The sequence below is a fragment of the Rhodnius prolixus genome, unplaced genomic scaffold, assembly GCF_049639745.1.
Source record: "Rhodnius prolixus isolate KJV_2025 unplaced genomic scaffold, Rpr scaffold_12, whole genome shotgun sequence".
Lineage (NCBI taxonomy): Eukaryota > Metazoa > Arthropoda > Insecta > Hemiptera > Reduviidae > Rhodnius > Rhodnius prolixus.
In genome coordinates, this window is record NW_027411635.1 from 11,869,866 (window position 1) to 11,895,623 (window position 25,758).

General features: G+C 32.6%; 1 protein-coding gene across 21 annotated transcripts in view; it reads right to left on the minus strand.

The window, feature by feature from the left end:
- Positions 1-25,758, minus strand: part of PMCA (plasma membrane calcium-transporting ATPase 3) — a 451,317-nt gene that overhangs the window by 68,416 nt on the left and 357,143 nt on the right. The window contains exon 25 of one of the 21 annotated variants that reach the window (XM_074142763.1): positions 7,613-18,770. The exons of the other annotated variants lie outside the window; for them this stretch is intronic. Within the exon in view, the coding sequence (XP_073998864.1) occupies positions 18,576-18,770 (195 nt within the window). The 3' untranslated portion in view covers positions 7,613-18,575. Of the gene's footprint in view, positions 1-7,612; positions 18,771-25,758 lie in introns of those variants that run through there. 21 annotated transcript variants of the gene reach the window in all.

The window sequence follows — 25,758 nt, forward strand, 5'->3', positions numbered from 1 at the left end:
CCTAGAATTAATTCTTTCTCAACAGTTCACTGTCCGATGACAATGTTATCGTAAACGAAAGATCACTGACTACAGGCCGGCAATGTACCATATATTTAAATGTAATCGTATAGATTTCCGTCTGTGTGATATGTGGTAATATCTTGGTTGAGGTTCTTTGAGTCCAAAAAAGTAGTTTTTGTACATATCTAATAGTAACTCAAAAACCAAAAAACCGCAGAAAGTTCAAATTTGATATTTTATATTTAAGTACCAACTGATGAAGATGCTACAGTTACGTTTTCGTTTAAAATCGGTTAAGAAGTAGAACTTTTTTGTATAAATTTTTCAAATTTTCAAGATTTTTTTTCGAAAACGGTTCTTTAGATTTTCTTTAAACTTAGTGTGCTAATTGTATATATGTATATAGATTTATAACTCTGATTTAAAACATTTTTGCTGGAAAATTCTATTAAGGGTACTTTGGGGGTGAAATGGTGGTTAGACTTCTCTCAAAAGTGCTTTGTAATTAATTTAATTTATATTAAAATTAAACGAATTTGGGACTAACTTCCTAAATTTGGAGGAAAATAACGGTAGGCTGAAAATACTACTTTTAATAGGCTTCATATTTTTCATTCATTTTTATTTGTGGGACTTGCTCATCACGTTTTTTATGTTAATCTTTAGCGAAGTAACGAAAATTAGTAACCTTTTACTTCAATAAAATTAACGAAAATTTCCGTAAAAGAAGTATGTGTGTTTAAGCGACCTAAAGTTTAAAATTAAAAGGAAGGTTCCTGTCTGTGAAGATTTTTTTTTTTTTGCAATTTCTGTGCAGCACTAAAAATGTTTAAGGTATTTTGAGCAAAAAAGATGGAGCTTACATTGTTACTATGAAAAATAATTTTAATGAAAATAAAACTTTATTGTGACAAGAGTGAGAGAGGGTCAATTTACAATCTCTTATCAAACAAAAACAACATCGTACATATTAGTATTTGGGAATTTTCCCGCTTTTACTACCGGTGCTGTTGATGAAAAAAAGAATCAATGCAAGGTAGCAGAATTCTCTAGCGAGAAATAGAAGTAATTAGTTAACACTGTGGAAAAATATTTATGGATTTTGCCTACCAAAATTTATGGTTAATATGGTTAAAAAGAAATTAATGATTATGATACAAAAAATTATGTACTAACGGTGGAACCGTCTTTTTTTCCCACCTAGATATACACCAGTGAATAACAATCACGGGTAGAAAAGGCTTGGGAGTTAATTAATTCCAAATTATGCAGATGAGATCCCTAAAAAATAGAAACTAGAATTGAAAAAAAGAAGAAATATAAAAGTGTACAAGATAGTACAATAAAACGCAGCTAGCAACCTTAGAGTGGTTCGCGGGCACGTTTCTTCTATGTTGCTTTGTCTAATCATACAAATAAGAAAGACACCTACCAAAAAAAAACGAAAAATGATAGGGCTCAAAAAAAAAAAAGGCTTCACAGAACATGGGCATACGGTTTAAAAAGTTATTTGTAAGAGGGAAATCAATAAATAAGACAAAAAAGAAAACGAACATCAAAAACAACCATCAGTTTTCAAAATGCAAAAAAAAAAAAAAGCTGGTAAAGACAATGATGCACAATAAGTTTCATAGACACGTGAGACGTTGCATTTCATCATTCTGCCTTTGCAAACATACATCAGCTGGCATAAGGCAAACAAAAAAAAAAAAAAGAAGATTAAGTCACCAGGGGATAATAGCATCAGTACAACAAATAAAGAAATGAAAATACTCATCTATCTGCATAGAAATTAATGAACTAAGTAGTTCAGAATATTGTTAATAATTTTAATAAAAATCCCACCGAATATAAAAAAATTTAAAAACAGAGAGATTATCTAAAAAGTAATAATTGTTTTTATGAGTGTAAAACGGTTCATGATTGTAGTCTAGTCTAATTAATGAGGTTAAAATCAAAGTTTGTAATTTGTCATGCATTTTTATTTTAAATAATAAATGTTCCAATGTACGCTCTCTGTTACTAACTGTGGTCAGTCAACATACGATACAGCATGCTTATACCAGGTTCCTGTAGCGTTTTTTTTTTTTTTTGGCGTAGTTAGAAAAATTAATTAATTATCGTAAGATATGTTCATTTTGAAGCGTGGTTTGATGGTTAAATCTCTTGAAAATTTGTCTTTCTCTATTTGCCACACGTTTTGGCTGAACTAATGTAAGTTGCGTTACTTGGGAGAGCAGTATGGGTCCATGTTAATGTTACACTCTATATTGTTACAATCAGCTGAGAGCAGGCGGTTTTTACCGCTGCCTTCTTGATGCAATTTTATTATGTGGATATATATATGGTTGAAATTATTTGTGTATAAGGATACCTAAGGCCAATAAAGTATTTTTGCAAACTGGTCTCCTTTTCTATCTATCTTACAAACACACGCACTATGAATGAACATTAAGCTTTCCTGAATCCTACAAAGTCAAAGTTCTCTGCAAACAGAAAATCCAAAGACCACCCTTATCTTCGAATTAAATACTTCTAAAAATGATTTGGGGGGGGGGATGTTTCAATAAATTATCTCATAGATCTCCCTCGTGGAATGTGTATGCGAATATTCACCCATTCGCTGCCAAGCCTAAATTGTATAAAGTTATTCGCTTTGCCATTTCTATTTTGAGTGTTATTGTTTATCTAAGTTTTATTATTTCAAGATAAATACACATATTTTGTCATAAACCATAAATAATCATTTACATGTATAAAAATCAAACACGAGTATACTCTGGTTGGCAATGGGAATGCAACAGGACTCGATATCCTTTTTCTTATTTGCGCACGTTTAAGCAAAAAAACAAATGAATCACACAAATTGTAATGCTATTATACCAAATAATACCATTATTCCAAATAATAATACTAAACAAATCTTTATAATATAAAGTATAATATAATATAAAGAATATATTGAAAGTATCACGAGTATATTCGTGCTGGCAATGCGTAACACCCTGCCAACCACGAGTATATTCGTGGTTGGCAGCGAATGGGTTAACGAAAATAGTTGAAAATATTTTCGAGAAAATACCAAAACATTGAAAAGCCAATATTTTGAGCAATATGCTACTAACGACTTCTGGTGGTGCCTAAACCAAATAACAAATTTGAACTTTCTGTTAACTGAGTGTTTTTTGTGTAATCGATTTTGATAGCAACCCGACTTTAAACTACATAATATCAGCCCACTACATAAACCCAACAATTCTGCACACCATCACGTACATATTCTCAAAGCTTTGCTACAGTAGTTTATCCTAGAGTTTCCGACCCCAGGAGAAGGCTTAGACTAAGGGAAAACTGCTGTCTAAGAACAAGTATTCTCCGTGGAACTGGAACCACTAAACGGTTGGCTAATCTCACCGCATGAAGTCCCTAATACATAAAATTAAAAAGAAAAAGAAAAACAGAGATCCTCAACATTTGGCGACCTAACGACATGACACGGAAAGTTACTTAGAAGCTGGAACTTTAAATAGGCTAAAGAAAAAGACCGCTTCTCCCCTAGAAGTGTACTTCTGAAAAGAGATAAATCAATAGGTTTTACAAGAGAATATTACAAATGTAATAAACGGGAATACACTTTTAAAAAAAAAAATGTTTAATTAATGAAAACCGTAAAAGTTATGACCACGAAATTCTTGGCCAAATTCAATAAACAACACTAATGCTCAAATTGAAAATTATCATTAAAACTGTCCGGTAGGACAGTTGTATAAGGGTTGACCATCAAAAACTGCACGAAAAAGCGTAACGTTGAAAAACACCCAACTTTGACAATTTTTTTCTCTTTTTCTATAAAAGATAAAATTCCCAAATTTTCTTTAAATTATAGGGCAAACCCTCCTTTATGACTGTAATTTTTTTGCAACAACCCAGATCTAATAGGTTTCAAGAAAAAAGTTGCCGAAAATGAGCAAAAACGGCTTTTTCAAAAAATGTTCTTGTTCTTGTTCTTCTTGTTGTTCTTCTTCTTGTTACCTTTTTTGTAAACAAGTAGCGCCTAAACGCGTGAACCGATTTTCATGAATGAGGTGTCATTCGATTCGGAATTTTATGTAGATGTGCCTTTTGGTGGTCTCGACGCTGTACATCGAATGGGGGAGGAGTAAGCCCCCTTTATGTAAGGCCCCCTCCAAAATTATTATTACTAATTACTCTGTAAATCTTGGCCCGATTTTGTTAAAATTTGGTAGGATGATAGGGTTAGGGCTCCCCTACGTAACATTAAAGCGGCTATCAGCTCTTACACTTGTTAAGGGGAAGTATAGCAATCGTTGCAAATCGATGCAACACGTGAACCGATTTTCATGAATGAAGTGTCATTCGAATCGAAATTTCGTACAGATTTGCACTTTAAAAGTCTCGAGCCGTGCCTCATAAGGAGGGGAGTTTGCGCCACCCAAATAAGGCCCTTTCTAAAACTATTATTACCAATATTTCTATAACGCTTAGTCCGATTTTGATAAAATTCAGCTCGAATAAGTGGTTAAAGCTCCTCTACGTTGCTGATGCTCTTGCACCTACTAAGAGGAAGTACTGCAATCGTTTAAATTATCAAAGAGTGAACCGATTTAAATCAATGAATTGTCGTTCGATTAAAAAATCTTTGCCTCTTTGCCTTTTAGGGAGAAGTACTGTAATCGCAGTTTATTTTTCTTGCTCCTCTTAAAAGGAAGTATTGAAATCGCAGTTTAATTTTGCTATTTACGTACAAATACCTTCCTATTTTATTCAAAACGCTTTCTAAAAAAAATTGTTATTGAGGATGGTTTGGGGACCGCAACTATAATCATTCTTTAAAAAGATCTCTCCAGTGGTAGTTACGGTTCCGATTTAACACCTTATCAGGTTATAATGATAGAATAGCTTATTCCAAATTTTAAAAAAATCTGTAAAGCAGACGTAACTTTGCAAATAGACAAAAAGGAAAATCTATCCAAAAGGTACAAAAATCTCCTTAACAAAAACTTACAGTTTTAAAAGTTAAGTATAAGGGTTGATTAAACGCCAAAAGGTACACAAATCAGCAGTACCCAACATTTCATTAATACTTCATTGATATTATTTAAGCAATTTTACTGCATTAACTTTTCCTTCACATTTTTTAGAATTTATTAGATGTCACAGACCCTTATGCTGGCCAGTTCATTCATAATATTATTTTGTTACCATTATGATAAAATGTATATTATATCTTCGTAATTAAATAGGTACTTTATTTTAACTTTATTCCAAATTATTCTTCTGATTTATCTTTAATATGCCCTTTATTCTGAAGTTGTACATATACATGCATGTTAAAGTAGAAAAAGACTAAGTTAGAGTCGGCTACTGTTTAAATTTGAATCACGGAGTATTTAAAACAATATTTCAGTCTTGAATTCGTCTTACCGAAATATTCGTGAGCACAAATAACACACAGTTAATAACAAGTAGATTGTTCAACAATATTTACTCATTTCTCAATTGTAATTTAATTTAAAATTGTAAAATACTGGAATAATTAGCTGTCCTAAAAATATGCATATCTTTATTTTATATTACATATATATAACATTGTGGGAAGAACACCTAGATGGAGAATGTAATTGAAGAAAACTATATTATTTGCGATAAAGCCAGATTATTTATTACTTATTATTACAAACGTTTGACTACTACATAAAATAACAATTACTTTAATCGAAGAATGAACTTAAACCAACGATTTTTATTTAAAAATAAAAATAAATAAACAAAGTCATTGATGTATGTTGGTGTAAGCATTTTTTAAAAAACGTTTATGAATTTTTTAGCCTCATATTTTTTTTTTTTTATAACGTTTTCTTTTTAACCTGTGATTAATAGTTTGATTATTATAGATAAATAGATATTACAGTCAATCTAAGTTAAATGGTGTGCTACTTGAGTAAATATTTTGTAGATGAAAATGGCCAGCATAAGGGTCTGTGACATTTAATAAATTCTAAAAAATGTGAAGGAAAAGTTAATGCAGTAAAATTGCTTAAATAATATCAATGAAGTATTAATGAAATGTTGGGTACTGCTGATTTGTGTACCTTTTGGCGTTTAATCAACCCTTATACTTAACTTTTAAAACTGTAAGTTTTTGTTAAGGAGATAAACAAGATAGAACTGACAAATCACAAACACCCACGAACTTAACCTACTACGATCTGAATGTATAACACTTCATTTATTATTATTAATCACGATTAATAAAATATTCAACTGAAAATAATTGACCGTGGTGAATAAAAATTGTGAAAATCTTTAATTATTATCCCTTTTTGTCACTAATCTAGCTTCATTACCTTCCCAATTTCTAATGAAACCTTAATAGCTTTAATTACCTCGTCGAAAACACCAATCAAAATGAGAAAATATTGAACTTAAACAAATTCGAAAATTTAGAATATGAAATATCATACGTTAGGACAAAATGATATGAACTGCTAATACATATTCCAACTGCTTAAGTATTTCGAAAAAAAAAATGTAATCTTTAAAACGGAGAATGGCACTACAAAGAGTTAAGATACCTCAATTTTGCAGCGAAAGCCTCTCTGTGATTTGATTCTTTAAAAAAAAATTAATAAATAAAAAAAATAAAGATGAAAAAGAATAGGTTAGAAGAGATAAAGTAATGAATAGAAAGAAGAAAAAAGGCGACGCTTGAAGACTAACACAGATCTACAGGAGAATTCAAATACAAAAGAAATGTGAGTAATATTTAGCTAGTATGCTCTTTGTGTCTCTCGAAGAAAAAGGTTTGTGAAAAAGTTTGTGTTGTACATGTGGAAGTGGAACCTTGTTGACGTGGGGCAATTCGAGGTGATTCATGTTGAGCGAACTATCACGTCTGATTTTTTTTTTTTTTTTCAGCAGAATTGGAGAGGGTCCATGCTGTTTTTTGGCGTTCAGTCAACAGAGAAAAAAAATCCTCCTGCAGCATGACAATGCAAGCCCACTAACTTCGCGTAAGACTATCTCCAAAATTGATGGGCTGGATACAGAACTTCTTCCTTACAGCCCAGACCTCGCTCCTTCCACTATTCTGATTCAGAGGTGATTTTAGTAGGGAAGAAGAGCTGAATGAAGGTTGGACAGAAATCATTTCTCTAAAGAACATTCGAAATTAAAGAGAAATTGAATTACTTGCACAAGATGTGTTAAATGATTAATAAAAATTGATTATATTTAGAAGAATAAACACTAGGACTTATTCTTTAATACTCAGGAAAGTAAAACATCTCGTAATGAACGACATGTATACCTCAGCATGGGACTGTTATGCCATATAACAGGCAACATTTTTAACGTCGTGTTTTAAGAGGATTCACGTGAGGGAAAGCACATTATACACGGGAATCCACAGAACTTGCAACTAAATGCTTGTTATGGAAGTCTGTGGTTCGTGGGTAGACGCACTGGTGTGATCATAATCACACTAATGGGCTACCCAAAAAAATTAAATCTGTTTTCTCCATGAAATAATCTTACTTAATTCACCGTAACTGATGTCTTGAAAAAGTAGAACATAATAAAAGTGCGATCAACAATTAAATAATTTTTTATTCAACCATATTAACTGACTTCAAACAGTATACAAAGAGTTTTTATTATTCTGTAGAACAGTTTGTAGAGTTAATTTCATAAAATAAGTACATACTGTACTGAAAATTAAGCTGATTAGGAACAAGTAGAAATAAATATAGAGAAATTATGAGTACATGGGAGAATTATTAGTTTAACTAAAATACTGGCCAGAGAACTGGCAAGTGGCGCTTGCTGCGGCAACTCGCGCAAGTGCCACAATTTAAGTCAACAATGCTTATATGTATTAAAACATAATAATAATAATAATATATTTAAAAAACAAACAAACAAAAAATTATACATAACGAACAGAAGACAAACCAATTTCTGGTTAGTGCTTTAAGTATAATTCCAAAATCTTAATTCTTAATATTTCTTATATTTAAGTACAATTGCGTAGAAGTTTGTATAAATGTATTTCTTTGTGAATGACCGCTTGTTTTCCCGAAGAACCAAATAATTATATATTTAAAAAAAAAATGTAGTTAAAAAATTAAAGTATAAATTCCTAAATTCATCTACAAAAAAAGAGTCATCGTATAAAGAAACATTAACCCTCTGCACTGGAAGGGTCGTCGTTTAAATTGGACAAGTCAAAGTTACAAACTCACCTAATATTCATCTTACAAATATTTTTAGTAAATGAAGTGAAATTCGGAGTAGACCAATTGAAACTATGGTTGTGACGAACTAAACCCTAATCAACCCGAATCCAGCTTACTAAAGTTCATCTTCAAAGCAGCTAGAATACGTTTTAGAAATTAAATCAGCCGACGTATGGACCAAGCTTAGCTGTGTAAAAATATACATAAATGTAAAATATAAAAATTACAAAATGAATAAATCAATCAATAACACAAATACCAGAAATTTTGTGAACACATCTAAACGTCTAAAAAAAATTAAAATCAAAGCCCCTTAATTCATTTTAGCATGGTGCTGGACTTCAAAAATTGGGAGCACATGAGCCCATTCCTGCTGGAAAACTGAAAGATCAGATTAATTTAATGTTCTTTGCACAAGCGAAAGCAAAAACATGTCACCAGCAACCTAGCAAAGCAAGGAAATACCTCTCAGTTTAACATTAACGTACAAAACTATACTAGTTAGAACTTACCACTGCCACGAATTCCTATGATACTGACATTTTTCTTTAGTATTTCTATTTGATAGTAGTTGAAGTTTACATCCATACGATACAGCTTAGCTAACCACAGAATAATTTCCTTTCCGCTAGTCTACACCATTCAAATGGACAACATAGCCATACTCAACCCACGGTGAGCCAACAACAGATCTGCTACGCCTAGCTGCATCTGGTTTAATTTCTTTTTTTAATAACTTTGTTGGCATCTTGCGAGCTTAACATTTTATCCATCTAAACGAGAAACGTAGCTTTGGCTCGAAGTCAACAGTGAGTAAATTCTGCTGGCAGAGGACTACCGCCACTACTACTTGCCTGGCTTCTTTATGGAAGTCTTCGGAATGATTCACAAATACTGCATACTGGATTTTATTTTAAGTATATTGTTCAGCAAGCTGCAAATTTCCTTATACCTCAAGCCAGATTTTGCTGTGCAAAGGGTTAATATTTCACAATATATAAACAGAAAGAACTAGAATATAGTTCCTATATTATACCTCGCCAATTCCTTTTTGACTGAATGTATGTGTTGTTATTGAGAATCCTGAAATATCTGAACTTCTATCTCTGATCTTTGTTGTTCTTTATTTATTGTAAGTATAAAAAAAAAGTTTACAAAAAAAAATAATAATATACAATCGTAATACACCAAAAAATTTTAAAAAAACACAAACGAATTTTTCAAAATAGTATTTTGTACATTTAACACAGAATATATATTTTAATTTTGTTTTGAAATACATATTTAATTTGAAAACGGGCAAAAAATATAGTAACTGCAGAATAGACCTCTTTAAGTACTATATAAAATTTACAAATACGGAAATCCAAAACAATTTTTATTAAATTCACTACCTAATAAATACTAACAATTTTTAAAAGATTTCTTTAATTATTTTTGGTCAGTTTTTTAAAGACAGCTGATAGATTTGTGCACTCAGCTGACTAACAAACTTAATTTACCTCTCAGTATTTTAACATAAACAATAAATGGAATATTAATTAAACCCAAGATTCAGCCAGTCTTAACAAGAGGGATTTTAACTTGGGCAAATATTAAAATTATTTGAATTCAAGTTTGGATCCTCAATGCTGCCGAATGTCTCAGCTATTATCCGGTAATCAGATTTCTGTTTGTCATGAACTTACAAAAATGTCATTGTCATCACAACCTGTTGATCTTGTGGTTGAGAAGCTGGGCGCTGAAAAAAATAACTGAAGAACGGATGGGTTCTTCTCAAAAAGCTTCTTTGCTGATGCTGAGTTTAGAAAGATCCTCTTATGAAACAGGTGGAGCTACAAGCCAAAACACTTTCTCCTATGCAAGTGAAAGGGCTATTGGTGTGCCTATTATCGCAAACTACTAGGATAGTCCGCAATCCCCAAGGATAAGATCTGACAACACTTTCACAGCCGCTAAAATGGCAGATATTTCTATAAATCTAGAATCCAGTAGTGCCCACGGTACGCTCAAATAAAAAAACCGCCACAGAAAACCTTGCCCATTTGCGGGGTTAGAGACATGAAGCCAGTTCATCAAAAGAACAAAAATTTTAACCTATTTAATTGAAGCGTGTATTGATTAAGACAATACTTTTAAAAAAAAGAAGAAAAAAAAAAAGCTTTCTGTTAGAAGTTAATTATAAATCCAAGTTGGTAAGACAGGCACTAAACTGAATTCATTCTCAAAAATCTGCAGTTTCTATAAAGTAAAGTTAAACAAAACCATCAAGCCACCAACATAAAAACAAAAACAACAAATCAAACAAAAATAATGCAAATATTAAATAAAACAACAATAAATAATTTAATGAAACTTTCAAAAATGTAATTATTGTAAACAGACTACAAAATTAAATAAAACACAATTGAAATAAAGAGCAACTGTTCAAAACTTCTTCCTTAAAAGTTCAAATCCAAATTAAAAACAAAACAAAACAAAACAACAAAAAAGAGGGAGTTAATGAGGCATTTTAAATCACTAGAATCATAAAATTTTATAATTCAAAAACTAATTAGATCAACTAAGTTTAGTTTTGTTTTTCTTATTTAATCGTAACTTTTTAATTTCCAACGAAGTTTATAATATGTGAGACAAAGTTTACAGTTAATTAATTTGTTATAATTAGAGAATTATGCACAGCGTTTGAGGCATTACACAGGTACCATTGAAAGGTACACAGCACAGTAACCAATGTAGCAGGTAATGTAGCTGTGTGTTCTCATGTACCTAGCGGGTACAATCTTGTTTGCCACAGTAGTCTTAACGCTTCAAGTACATTAATTTCAACTTTAATTTGTTCTATAATTAAAAAATTTAAAAAAGTAGAAGTATTATTATAAATGTTAAATCCTACCTCAACAATGTATTGGTGCATTCAGTTTAATTCGTCAAATCAAGATCTTGCAGGAATTTTCTGTTAGCATTGGGGAAACAAAAAAATAAGATTCATTTTTTTTTCTTTACCCTGCTGCAGGGATCAACAAAGTGATTATATATGATCCCTGGGGGTCGATATAATATAATTAGGGGTCGATGAATATCAATGCTATTCAATTTCAAATTTATTAGCAACGCAGTATATAGGATTTCCGTTTGCAATGCCATTTTTAATTACAATATACATACTAAGTAAAGTTCAGCTGTCGCGACGTCATTTTACGCATAAGCTATGCTCCACCAGTGCCCTTTTGTTTTCCTCTTTCAATTCATCATGGTATTTTTTTGGGGCGGGTGAGAACAACGCGCTATCAGAGCAAAATCTGCACTAGTAATGGAAAGAACATGAAGAGTGCAGATTTTTAAAAAAATGAAGTGAACCATGCGGATTGTAGTGCGTAATAGAAATTTGGGGTCAAAGCAGACGTTTGTCAAAAAGCATACCTCCCAGTAAGCTCAGAAAAATGGAACTGAATATTCTGGCAGTATCTGGATAGCTATGGCAAACTTACTTCCCAGGAGGACAAGACCATTGACTATGATGGTGTTATTACTCTAAATAAAAATTAGCATAAAGCTTGTCAGTAGTTACTTACTAATAAATTGTGATGTAGGATTTAACAAACAATGTGGTGTCACTCATATTAATAAAGATCTTTCGATTCTTCAAACAAAACATATAGTACATAAATGATATACATGAAAAATAAGTGAAAAATTAATTTTAAAAAGTAGCTATTGCTACTTTTATTTAGTTATTTTTTTAGCTATTGCTAAAAGGAAATTACTTTAAGTTTTCCTGAGTGAGTATTCAAAACTAATTTAGCGTAACTTTACAACTTCCATATTCTCTTACAATTACAACCTCATTCACCTTCAAAATCATAATAATTAAATAAACTAATTTATTAGTTATAAACTAAACTGAAATAAATTTAAAATACAGAAATTAGGCCTGAATCCAGGTTGTGAGATAATCTGGTGCCTCTCTTATAAATAACATATTTAGAAACCTAATCCCATGATATTAATTAATGTTTGACTGGTTTTTAATCTTATTTAATATTTTTGAAAAGCAGCAGAAAGGCAAGGAAATGAAACGATAGAGTCAGCTAATCTCCGGGCAAGTTTTAAAACACCCACAATTTACAAATACCTATCCATTCAAATCTAGTTTAATAACGAAAATTTGATAGCCGCATAATTTCTGCCTTACTTCTTATAATTATTATTCTCTACTGCAAGCAGAACTTTTCTTGATTATTGTGTAGACCTCTATTTGAAAGGTTCTGGTGTTGTTTCCCATAAGTTCTAACAACTAGAGAGCTTGAAGAAGATCTGCATTCACCATTCAAATCGGGCATATCATCGAATAAAGGAAAATCCTGGTTTTTCGCCATCACTAAGCTTGATTGCTTAAATTTTGACCTTCTGATTCTTCTGTTCTTCGGATTTCTCCTGAAATTGCTTCGAAAGACTCCAATAACGGTGAGAAAGGCTATATTACAAACTACATAAAATATTATATACAGTTGCTAAAATAATTATTTGCAGAATTCGTAAGTTTACGCTACAAATATGTTACTTGAAAATCCATTTTGACCAAATAAATTCCGGCCGTGCACAGAAAAAGGCTCCGGGCGCCAATTATCTCAACAAAAAAATAAAATAAAATAAAAAATAAACAATGTTTTGTTAAAATGTATGCACACCGAATCGTGATTTAATGCCAAGTGTTGGACACTTGAGACTATTCATTACTTCATTTTTCTAAGAAAGAAAAACTGCGGCCCCGAACCGTTTGGCGACACCTAGCACAAAACTGCTTGCGGAGTCAATGGAATATGGCTCTAATGGAAGCACATTCATGTGGAAAAGTATGGTACTGGAGGGCCCTGAAAAGACCAGCATCTATTTTCAGCAGAACATAAGTTGAGCTAAGGAAGATAACTAGTCAAATGGCACTGCCTGATCTCATTTTGAGAAATGAGAAATAAATACGAACTGTATAGCGCCTGCCATTTACGAGCCAACCAGAAAAGCAAACCCTCCTCGCCTCTATTCAGGAGTTTGTGGATGATGCAGGCCCACTCGTGGCCTTAGTACAATATCTTTTCCCGGTTCAAGATCAGATTAGACTGCTTTAATTATATTATGGATTTCAAGCATTTTCTAGAATCTGCTTAAATATGCTACTTTAATGTAAATCAACTTTGTAACCTGTTAGAGAATCAGAAATATATTCTTGAACTCGATAACATACTATGTAACAAGTGTAACGATAGCTTCTAACAGGAATAGATAATCCCATATTCTCTAAGAAAGTAAGTAATTGTTCTTAAGAGAATTAGGCAAAAATTAATAAATCGCGAAATCAAACGAGCAATAAGTTTTTTTTACTGCTCTACCTCTAAAATAACATAAAACCCTCAATAACCTCGAAAACATGGAGTGGTGTAATTATGATTTGTTATTATATAAGCACTCCGTCCAAGGCAGAACTTATGCAACAATCTATTATTAAACTGGACAAGAATGTATTATTAACTTCCAAAATTCAAATCAAATTTCGCAAATTTTATTGTTCCTGGCAGTTCCATATAAATATAAATGACTAACTTCATATTATAGGGATGAGACAGCCAACCGCAGTAAATGTATTCCTCTGCGAGAAATTGGTTAAAAACTCCTCAGTAAAAATAAATAACTCAATTTAAGTAAAGCCTAATAAGACAATATTTTTTTCTTATTTCGCTGAAGAGATTAATGAATAAATTTTAAATTTCGTTTAAATTGCATAAGTTTTCAATAAACAATTCACAGTCCAGAGCAACAAGAGTATAATCAAACCACTAACAAAATTGAAACTATGAGTTTCTTTTTTTCCTCGGTTTTATTTACAGACATTTTTTGTTCCTTCTTGGTGCGCTTAACTTTAGTAAATTTTCATGTTGACTTTGGTTGTTTTTCAACATTATAATGGAAAGCTCTGCTTATAATAATTAAATATGTTACCATATGTTGTAGAGTACCTACCATTGAATGTTTGGTTCATCCGAGAAATGGAGAGAAATTATTGTCAATTTCATTTTGATATTACCTTACATTTACAACTGTTTTTATTTATATCCCTAACTGAAATAATTTCATTTTGTGGCCTCAATTGAGTGATATAAATATCATATTTAAAAAATACTACTTATAAAAGATAAAATTATGAAGTAGTTTGGTTACTCATTTTACTCAACAAATAATTAGATTTTTATTAATGCTTAATGTAAATTTATAGGTTATACTGCTGCTTGACAGCAGCACTATGATCTAGAGCAGGGGTGTCAAACTGGCGGCCCCTGAGATAATTTTTTTGTAGCCCACGATGTTCTGAAATAAAATGAAAATAGAAAAAATTGTTATGAAGAAAATAGCGTTTAGGGAAAATCCAGGCAATTCCATACCCACAATTTCCTAGTTAATCTTTTAACTATTGAAGACGAGTATACACGTGGACAATTAAAAAGTTGAAAAAGCACAAATTTGATGTTATTTTGGGAGTAGGTACTAGTGTGAACAACTATGAAATTAAATTAAACGGCATACGGATGAAGATAAACATCTTTCTGCCTTAATGAAGATAGTCTGTTCTCCGTATTTGAATCCAGATATTTGAAAACTAGTACGAGGAAAGCGCTGGAATGTTTCGGGGTAAAAAAAAAATAATTTGTTTCATGAATACATTAAATAAAAGAAATTATATAGTGTTTTAATTATCCTAACCATATTCCTGAATCCTCACTTCAGAATATAAATTTAACAAGATTTGTAAATGTGATGTGGTCCGCGTGAATCTTGCCTATTGCCCAAATGGCCCTTGTTTTATGAGTTTGACACCCCCGGTCTAGAATGAGGGAAGTCCTGTCTGGCATCATTTCCTCCTTCAACGTGGTTTTGTTAGTGGTCCAATCTGTAATTACACTTGCGACCTGCTCATTAGACTGTTTCATTTGATATTTCCATTAATTAAAAGAAAGTGGTGACGTTGTCACTGACAACTTTTATATCCTAAGAGATTTCTTCAAAGATTAACTTTTATCAGACTTTATTTAATAAACTAACACGTGATAAGTATCTGAACTACACGTTCTGAAAATAGATTCATTTCTGTCAATTAAATGACTAAAATTTAATAATTATATTTATGTATGTTTCTTTATTTGTATAATTTTAATAAAATTTACCCGTTCTTTAAATTAGTTAACACTATCACAGGTTTATTTTATTAATTAATAACAATTATTTATTCCTCAAAGAAATAACAGTCCGCTAATAGTTCCCTGTTTACAATGCCTAAAAAGTAAGTTTTTAAAAAAATCATGAAGGAAAATAATACCACGTAGGTGATTACAAGCGCCAACAACTTAATTTCCCAAGAACATTTTGAATGTGGTTCTGTCCTTTCCCGACTAAACTTGAGACTTGACTAAGTTTTTTAAAGCTGCTAAGTGGAGAATGAGCGAAAGCTTGGTTGCAGTATAAACTTTCTGCTCTGCAACCTTCCTAGGGTTTATTCAATCATCTTCAGGGCTAACCAATAAAATAAATAATAATAATCCGCTCAAATAATTATAAGAGCAAGAAAAGTATTTTACTTTGATTTTTTAATAGAAATATCCTTTTAATGGTTCCCAGCGCCACAAAAATAGTTTTTAGGAGCTGAATTACAAGGAAACTATTATCACACAAAGAAATTAAATTTTAGATATAAATTATTAAGTCACAGTTGGCAATAAAGTTGCGGGACAATACAGAATGCTCCGCGCTTAAAAGTAAAATCCAGAGGGGGCAAAATGTCGGGCTGATAGACTATTCTGGGGAAGATGGTCACATAATGGAGGGAGACGATAATGAGAAAGAAAAGTTAGCGGCTTTTTAGAGAATGGGTGAGAATAATTGTACCTAATTAAAGAGAACATAATACATAAAAGAAAAGAACTTTGGGCCTGAGAAGAAGGATAAGGATCGGAGAACGAGGTGGTCCTCAGGATCTGGTTTTGAATGATTAGACGTTAGAGATGGAGATGGTCGATTGATCGTCGCTTTTAGAATGAAACTTAGATGGTAAAGGAAGATCAACGGCTTCTTAAAGTCTGGATGAAGAATTATTACCAAAATCACGATCAAGAATGTCAGGAGATTCTACAGATTTTATAGAATCGAAATAATTTCAACGATAATTAATTTTTAATTCACAGGAAGTAGTCTGGCAGAGTAGCAAATGGATAATGTTACGGTAAAGGATTTTATCTGTAGCGCCTTCCAATCGCTAGCGTATCAAGTCACATTAACAATAAGTCAGATAGAAACAATTATTTTAGTAACTTTTTGGTTTAACAAAGTTTACTATTGTTTACTTAAGACAGTAAAAATATGTACAAGATGTGTGCGACCATCATGTCAACATTACTGAGTTACACCATTTCAGTGAACCAGAAGTTAGACCAAAGAGGAGAGTAGTACGGCATCTGCTGTTAGATTGCTTAGCTAGTAAAGTATTATTAAAAAATTCTTAAATTTAAAAATGAATTAGAATTAATTTGTTTTTTTTTAATTTTATTATTTTTCCCAAGGTAGGCTGCGCCAATACCAACCTATGTCACTTAACAAGCTAACAAGGTTAAATCATAATATTTTTAAAAATGGAAAATAAATAACGGAAAAATATTCGTAAGTTTTCGTTCTGGGTTAGACATCTGCGAGAAGTAAATCCATAATGGGTTTAAAGGTAGTTTATTAAGGGCTTCTAGTATTATTAATTAATCAATTATAATTTTTATTGCCAAAAGCAGGCAGAAAGATTTATCAACCGCTCAAGTTACTTCGGAAGTACTTCAATAAGGCCAAGCGGCCACCCAGATGCAAATGCATCATTGCAAGGACACGCAAACATGTAGTCTGTGCCGGTTTTATCAAGAAGAAGAGAAAACAAAGCACTATGACAGTGGTTTCTATGGTTGAGCATGTGCCATTTACAAGAATGAGTTCAAGCTTTACTCAGAGAGAATCTCCTGACATCTGTTTTCAATTAAACAGACTACTTAATCCTATAGGTATGGGATGTTTGCTTGCATCTTAAAAAGTAACTTATCTGGGAGATTCAGTTTAAGGTAAGAGTTATGGTTTTCAAAAGACGGTCTCCACTGAAAAAAGGATACCGCCCCTAAACTGACAGGGCAGAAGACACACGAACTTAAAAATGTGAAAATATTATATTATCAATAAGCCCTGAAAGATGACCTAGTCCCTAGGCCGAAAGCTCGAAAAAAAATGACTGAAAAGAATTAAGTTAAATAGGAAGATAAAATTCTGAATAACTTAACTTTCGCATCTCTCCTGGTCCTTTCTTCCAGTTACGAAAATATATTCTAAAAGTAAGTCGTAAACAGTCTACTTCCTGTATTTCAATTAAAAATATATCCTAAGATACGGACAAAACTTTCGTACGCAAATACTATACATGTACAGATAAACCGGAAGACACAAATATTTAATTAGTTATTTCGAATATAGGTTTGTTCCAACAGGCAGTTTATTATTTAGTTGCTAACTGATAGTGATTAACATTGCAACGCGCTATGGTTTCGGAAATCAGTTACAATACACTCTTTGTAGCAAGTATAATAAATGAAATGACCCGACTACCCTTGGCAAGGAAAGAAAAAAACAAAGGGAGGAGATTACTTTGAAAAAATTTGCCAGGACTGAGCGAGTTAGAGGTTTGCAATGTAAGTGACAACTTAAGAAAGAGTGAAAAACTGTATACTCGAGGGTACCAGAAGAAGCGGGACATACGACGTTAAGGCTTCTGCAGACTATTTGGCTGGTAACTAATTACATGTTGGAGAATGAATATATCCTGCACAGAACATTCAGATCCTAGGATTCCCGTTAAGGTTTGATCTCCATAATGAAATTATTTTTTACCAAGTTATTTGTTATGGCTATCACATACCAATGTTGGAACAAACCCCTGTATTACTTAGTTTAAATAATATTTTATACTTAAGAAAATGTAATTTAGGTTGTGTTAAGAGAAATCCATAATTATGTATTAAGAGTATTGTGCAGTAAGCTGCAGAAAGACCACGTATTCAATTTGCAGCCGAAGCTAATGTTGTATTGTGCAGGGCTGCCTCATCATTTCTTTACTCTCATTAAAAATATTATTCATGTTACAATATTTAGTTGTGACTCATAAGGCAGTAAATATTCCTTGCCTCCGCTGCTGCTGAATATTTCTGTTGTTCTGAGTAAGTGTGGATGGAGTGCTTGTCTGTGGTCCTAGATGCTTGTCTCGTGCGGGGCCCTGCGAAAACCCTCCTCATCTATGTAAGTCATATCCAACAGAGGCCGTGGACCGGCTGGCGTCGTCTGGCCACCCAGCCTTGTACCCGACCTCTGTGAATGCATACTTGCCAATGACCTGCGCTCTTCTAAATCTTCAAGAGTAGACTTGAAAGCACGGATTACCCTCAGCTGGAACAGCCAACACAGATAGTGGCGATACGAAGCGGAATGTTCAATCAAAGAGATTTTTATTTTTTTGTGAAAAGAAGATAGAGAAAAGTTCAACACCAGCACAAAGATAGTGAGTAGGTTAGTTCTGATCCTCAGACACCCAAACACCAATAAAGGAAGAATCAAAAGTGAACACCTTATACCACATCCAAGTGAATAAAGATTTATAATAATATATTTGGGGTGTTGCAAGAAGAGTATTCCATTGTCATCTGCTGTGGAAAGCCGCTATTAGCCAGCTCCAACAGTCTTATGCTTCGAGTGATTTTGTTTAGTGTTGACAAACAGACAATGGAACATAGCACCATTCCAAAACGTGTCAAATTCGGTAAAGTGTAAAACCAAAATGTGCGTTACAATCGCCCAGCATTCTGTGCATGACATAAAATTTATAGTATGTATAAGTTATTCAAGAACAAGTGTCCTTGTGTTCGTGACTGGCTCCACAATTCTGTATAATAATCGTTGATTTAATTCGTCACAGCATGCTTTGTTTTAATTCTGATCGTCAAAAATTGGTTCATGCAGGTTCGTGTAGGATTTTTTATAAAAATAGTTTTAAAGTTTTAGACTGCTGCACCTGCGATGGATAATATGTTGATTGCTGATCTATACGAATAAGAAGGCTGGAACACCGTTCTGTTGCTGAACTTTCACTATTTCTACGAATTAATGAATTGTGTTATGTTCCTTAATTATTACTTGTTACCACTAACTAAAAGCACATGTAACACAACTTCCACAGATGAACAAATATGGCCACCCTCTGCTGATAACACGGCACACTCTTCTTGCAGCTATTCCCTCATTATTTCGCTGACTTTGTCAACTTCAAAAGCCTTTACAATGTACAAAATGAATAAAAGAATGAAATAAGATAAGTACATAGTAGAACATTCAGGGCAAAATACGTTGAACGGGTGATGATAGCACAAGCAAATGAACAACTTCAAACGATCTGGTATGGAGGTGGCCCAACCTGATCCCATTAACCTCATACAAATTTATAGGGTTCTTTTTAAATGTAAGAGGCTCCTTAGAAAAGTGAGTGTGAGTGAGAATGGATAGAGGTCTTTTTCATTTATTGTCAAAAATTTAGGGCATGGATGTGTGTATTTATCAGTGCCTCTGAAATGATATGAAAGTGTGAAGATTATACTGTACATTAGATTATTATAAATAGATGATTGCAATGGCAACTTGTCGCTACTATAATAGTACCATTTTTTTTTTATAATTATTTGCGGCAAAATATTTGACTAAGTGTAAAATCTTTAATAATGAGTTCCCTTGTTTTTATTATGTTCCTTGCCTACATTTGTCAAGGTTGGTAGTGTGTTGGTAGTGTACGTGATTTATATGAGCATCAAGATATGCCAAGGCTATGTCCTGATTCCTGATTTGTATACCCTTCTCGAATTATCATTTTAGTGCAGCGAAATCGCCTAGTACTTGTGGATGTGCAGTTTATAGCAGATGAAGTTTATACATTAAATGGATGTTATGGGGAATCCTGTCTTTGATGTTAGGTTGTATTTTATTTCTTTGGGTAAAATGTGCGGCGAATGTTAAATTCTTGAAGTTTCTAGAAGACTTGACAGATTCCGATGGGTTTGCTACGTGAACCTTTCACGTACAGCCTAGCTTGGCGGTATTGTTTACTTGTTGATACTGGGTTATTGCAGAGATTTTGGTAATGAGACTTTGTGGCTGGCCATTACACCAATATACCTTTATATAACTGTACCACAGATAAAACACACTAATTGGCTGAAAAATCGATGTAAGGTTCACATACATTTGTACCGAAACATTTTGCAATCAAATAAAACGGATTTTTTAAAGATCTGAACCAATCCAACAAACAAATACATTTAAGAACTACTAACAAATTGATATTATCATCTATCTTACCTTACTTGTTAGTGGTTCTTACAACCTTGCTAACTTAAAAATTATACTTCAACCATGGAGAATAGTGAAGCGCAGTAATGAAAATGGGCATTTATCATCAGAGATCATTTGCCCCATTCTGTATCCCCTTAAAGCTTTTTCAGGATTCGTCCCTCTAACATGTTTTTTTTACAGCAATAATATACAAAGTCAGTCAAAATTCTGAACTCCATATGGATCATCACTGTTCAAAGCGGTTTAGCCTATCCTGCTCAAGATACAATCAGTGAATTCACTGTTAATCCAACAATTCTGAGAATAGACGCATATCCGCAAATTAGATGATGACAAAAAATAAAAATAATGAAGGGTATCATGATAAAGTTAAAAAGAACTAGTAAAAACACAACCCAAAATATGTTTGCAAGTAGGGACCATTTGGACCACACTTCTCCCCAGCTTTATTCTATAACAGACTGAATGTTTCACCCTGAATGTTTCACTATTTAAAAAAAAAAATTGTTACAGGTGCGGGAAAAAATATGCTTAATTCTTGATATTGATTTTAGTCTTAATTAGTATAAAACATAAATATAAATGTAGGTAAAATGAGCCGTCCACGACAGATCATCAACTTCTTCCATGAAGGTTTGTCATAGTAAAGGCTAATTTGACGGTAGGACAACTGTGAACGTGTTCCAACACTACCTCAAAGTAACTTCCTTCAGAAGGCTACCGGGTACTCAACAATACACAAGGAAACTAAATAATCACAAACTAAAGAAAATTAAACTTAGAAGGGATTGTGTTACTACAAAGAACCTGATGATCAGATAGGCACTGGGTCTTCAGTATATACTAAATAGAAAATATATTTAAATATCACTTCTTACCAGCTTGTTAGTAAAGTTGTGCATGAGAACAATGGTGAAGCAAATAAATCCTGTTTTTGGTTTCGTAGATTTGAAATAACTTATGTCAATGTTTACTCGGGCTAAATATCTACCGAAACTTCTTCAACAGTTGTTTTGAAAACTTCTCTGAAATACGTCAGCGTTATGGTTTAAACGTTTTTAAAGAAAGAAAATCCTTTAAGAATCGCATATGAGTAAGAATGCATCTCACAAATTTAAACTTACGAATGTCGAGACCAATATGTTATCTTACAAGTAAATGTAGGTAAAATGAGCCGTCCACGACAAACCAACTTCTTCTATGAAGACGTTAGGACAACTGTGAGCGTGTTCCTTCAAGTCCTCAAAGAAACTTTCTTCACTTATAGCGTTATAGCGTGTCAAATCTTGCCCCCAAAATCTTACTCCCCCCAGACGATTGGTGTTCGGAAAAAAATTATTATTTATTATTATAAAATTTATTATAATTATTATTATGATGCGTAGAATATACCACTTTTAAACATTCAAACTAGCCATAAGCAGAGGATAAGCATAACCTCGACCAGAAATAAATCACATATCAGTTCGAGAAAAAAGTCATGCTTTATGTTTGGTTGGAACTGTGAAGATGTTTCTGTTAAACTTAACATGTTTTCAAAGCTGTCCCATTTTTAACTTTGAACAGCTGAACAGAGTTTAATTTAAACATTTAAAGACAAACCTTGTCTTATTTAATTAGACCGAAATAAAGCTGTCTGTAAGGTGTTAATGCTGCCAGCACCCCAACGTTCGCCTTTCACTCATAGCAGTGTTTAATTTAAAGTACGTAAATAAAATTTTACGTTTTATTGAACACAAATTCATTAAAAGATGACCTTTTGAAAATTATGAAGAAAAGCAGTTAAAATGCTAAGAGTTAGTAGCCTCAAAACCAAAGCAGTAGCATGAAATCAAAGTAAAATTGAAATAAATGCAGAAAGTTGGTTGCAAGTGGTAGGAAAATAAAGAAATTAACATTTTTTTTATTTACTTTTAACTTAAATTGTTTTATGCACGCAAACTTCTTTAACAAGCTGGTAGTAAGATGGTCGAATATTTTCTACAAGATGACAGGTAATAGAAATAAGCTAGATCGGGTCACATTCACACATTCATTGTGTGATAATCCGCGACGGTTTATATAATGAAGAAAAGAAAATTGAAATGATTAAGTAAAAACTTGCAAATTTAACCAACCTACAGTTAAGTTTGTTTAACAATTAATGAATAAATAAATATAAATATATATATATTTAAATGTAAACTATCTTACAAAAAAAATCAATATTTAGTTAAAAATAAAGTACTTCCACAGAGCAAAATCAACCGTATTACTGCTTCAATATGCTTCGTGTAAGGGACTTAAACACACAAATATTCCCTTGACCATACCACTTGTGATAACAACCTTTTTCCAAATACTTAAATGTTTTAAGAATTAACAAAGAATGGCCGTTGAACTTTAGTAAACAGGAAAGAAAATGACTCAATAATATAAAAAATAATTTTTGTGATTTTATTAAATGATTCTACTTTAATTTTTGATGTAGAAATATGGATTTCTGCAGTTATCAGTCAAGAAAAACAGTCACTACGAGTAATGCTATTAAATTTTCATATTTAGTTGGTGCACCAAGGTTTTTTTTCCTTCTTTTTCTTCTTCTTCTTCTTCTTCTCCTTGTATGTAAATACATACGGTGCGTTAATGTCTAATATCAATGTCACTCAGAGCATTCCTTTTAAATTTATTATTCCCTTGTTTATTTATCATTTTTCTTTTTTAGCAATTTATCATTTATCTTCCTGTTTCATACACACTGATCATCACCGGACAGTGTAGGAAACTCCAAGAAGGAAAAAATCTAAGAACAGCGCCGACCAGACTTAAGCCTAGGACCTTCGACCACCCAGGTAATCGCTCCATTCTCAGAAATGCCAAGACCAGTACTGTTCTGGTTCTCTCTAACATTAGTAACGGTTGCCAGCACAATCGACAGATCAAAATCAAATTGCTTCACCCTTACATTTGGCTTAAAGATGCACGATGTTACTTTGACATTGACACAGTGCAGAATCCTTTCCTCGGCATGAGGAATTTTTAAGGCATTGTGAAGCTGGGAATGAGAAGGGATTGTCTGCAATAATACTCTAAATGTGTTTGCAAAGTTCTCATGTTTAAATTCTTAATAAATAACACTACTCTCCCATCTAACTGTGCGATCCAAATCCTCATAATGGAATTCACTAATACTTCAACTACTAATAACTACAAACAGGACAGAAGCATGACGTAGGTTCAAAGCGTTTGGTTTCTTAGATTATAGCTGTCCTACCGAGAGATTTTTTGTTTTGTTTTTAGCTGCACTCAAACATAAAATTGTTTTGCGACATGAAATGCAAATGATTAGTTAAAAAAAAAATTAAGAAATAGATTTTGTTTTGAGCTTAATTAAGTTCAGTTTAAACTAGTGTTGTTTCTTTCTTCGCAGATTAATATAAAAATTTTATACTCGAACATACCGATTCGTAAATTAATGTTACAGCTTTTACTTCCGAAGGAGGAGATCTTGCCGATATCAATCGCGTTCCAACTGTTTTTCGGCAACAAGGTATGTATCACCAGCAATAAGTTGAAACACTGATTGAAGGATCACCGTAGGGCCGAGATATTCCACGATATTTCTGGAGGTATAAAAAAGAACATCTTTATTTTTTACATAAAGAAAGGCCTCTGTCCAGGTTTATAGGCATCGACCTTCAAAGAAACATCAACACAAACTTAACTACTTCCTAAGGCTATTAAAGTGAAAGTATTACTAAGAATTTCACCTCTTTGAGGAATGCAAGAACCATTCTCGCAAACGATTCCGAATGTTTGGAGCCAGCAATGTGCCAAGGAAGTCGAAGATCTCACACTCACATCCCCTGTCTTTCTTGGATTATAAAAGACAGAATGAACTGTGCTCAGCAGACGTATTATGGCTTTGGTGATCTGGCTTCCTAAAAAGAAGCCCGATGGTATTAGCCATTTTGAATGGTTCTTATTTAAGAAAGAACTGAGATAATACCGGTAAGCACCCCAACAGTTACATGAACGTCACCATAAATTCTTGCCGTTCAATGGACCAATCGTTGCTAAACAAAAAAAAAATGGAGGACATTTTTTGGAACTGAAATGGCTTTCCCATACATAAACAAGGGAAATATTTCTTCCTAATGAGCAGTAGGACCCAAGCATGCTGTTTAAGCATTTAATATTGAATGTGTTTGTGTGTTTTTAAATTGCTAGTTTGTCCGAAATTACGCAGTCCAATGCAGCTTATCCCCGAACAGCGCAAATTCGACGATTCAATGTCTAGTTTACCCAACACATTAAATGCATGTTAGTACAACAGGCCCCACACACACACTCACATATATATATAAATGTATAATTGTTGTTATTTCTTCAAAATAATATAACAAAAAAATCATCCGAGAAACATGCATACACTAGTAGTTAGTAGCAACGGGTAAGGTTTGTATTATTTGGCAATACCAACTATAAACGGACAAAATACGTTATGAAATTATTTTCAACCTAACAATATTTGAAACATGCACCAGGTAGCATTTTTGATGGATGTGGAAAGCGTCACGGACACATATTACACTCTCTGGCAACGTCAAAACTTTCACACATTAGGTACTAGGTTTGATATGAGATGTAATTGAAAAATTAAGCGCAATCAAATTTCTTATTTAATTGTCTTACAGATTAATTATTATTTATTTTTTTAGTATATTCAATATTAACATTGTGATTAAGTAACAAATATAACGTTTGTACTAACAATTATAATGGTATATAAATATATATGCATGTATTCAGTTTTAATATCATATTTCTGTTAATCACACTTTTCACTTGTAACAAGTGCTTGGTTTTCGGCCACTACATTACACATGACTGACTACATTACAACATACAATACTTCACATTTATTTACTAAATCTTTTTTTAATCCACTCAACCATCTTATTTTTTTAACCGTTAAAAAAAATTCAAAAAGTAATCATCATAAAAGAATAACAGAACTAAAGGAGCAAACGCCGAAGGAATGTTACTTTGGTTAAAT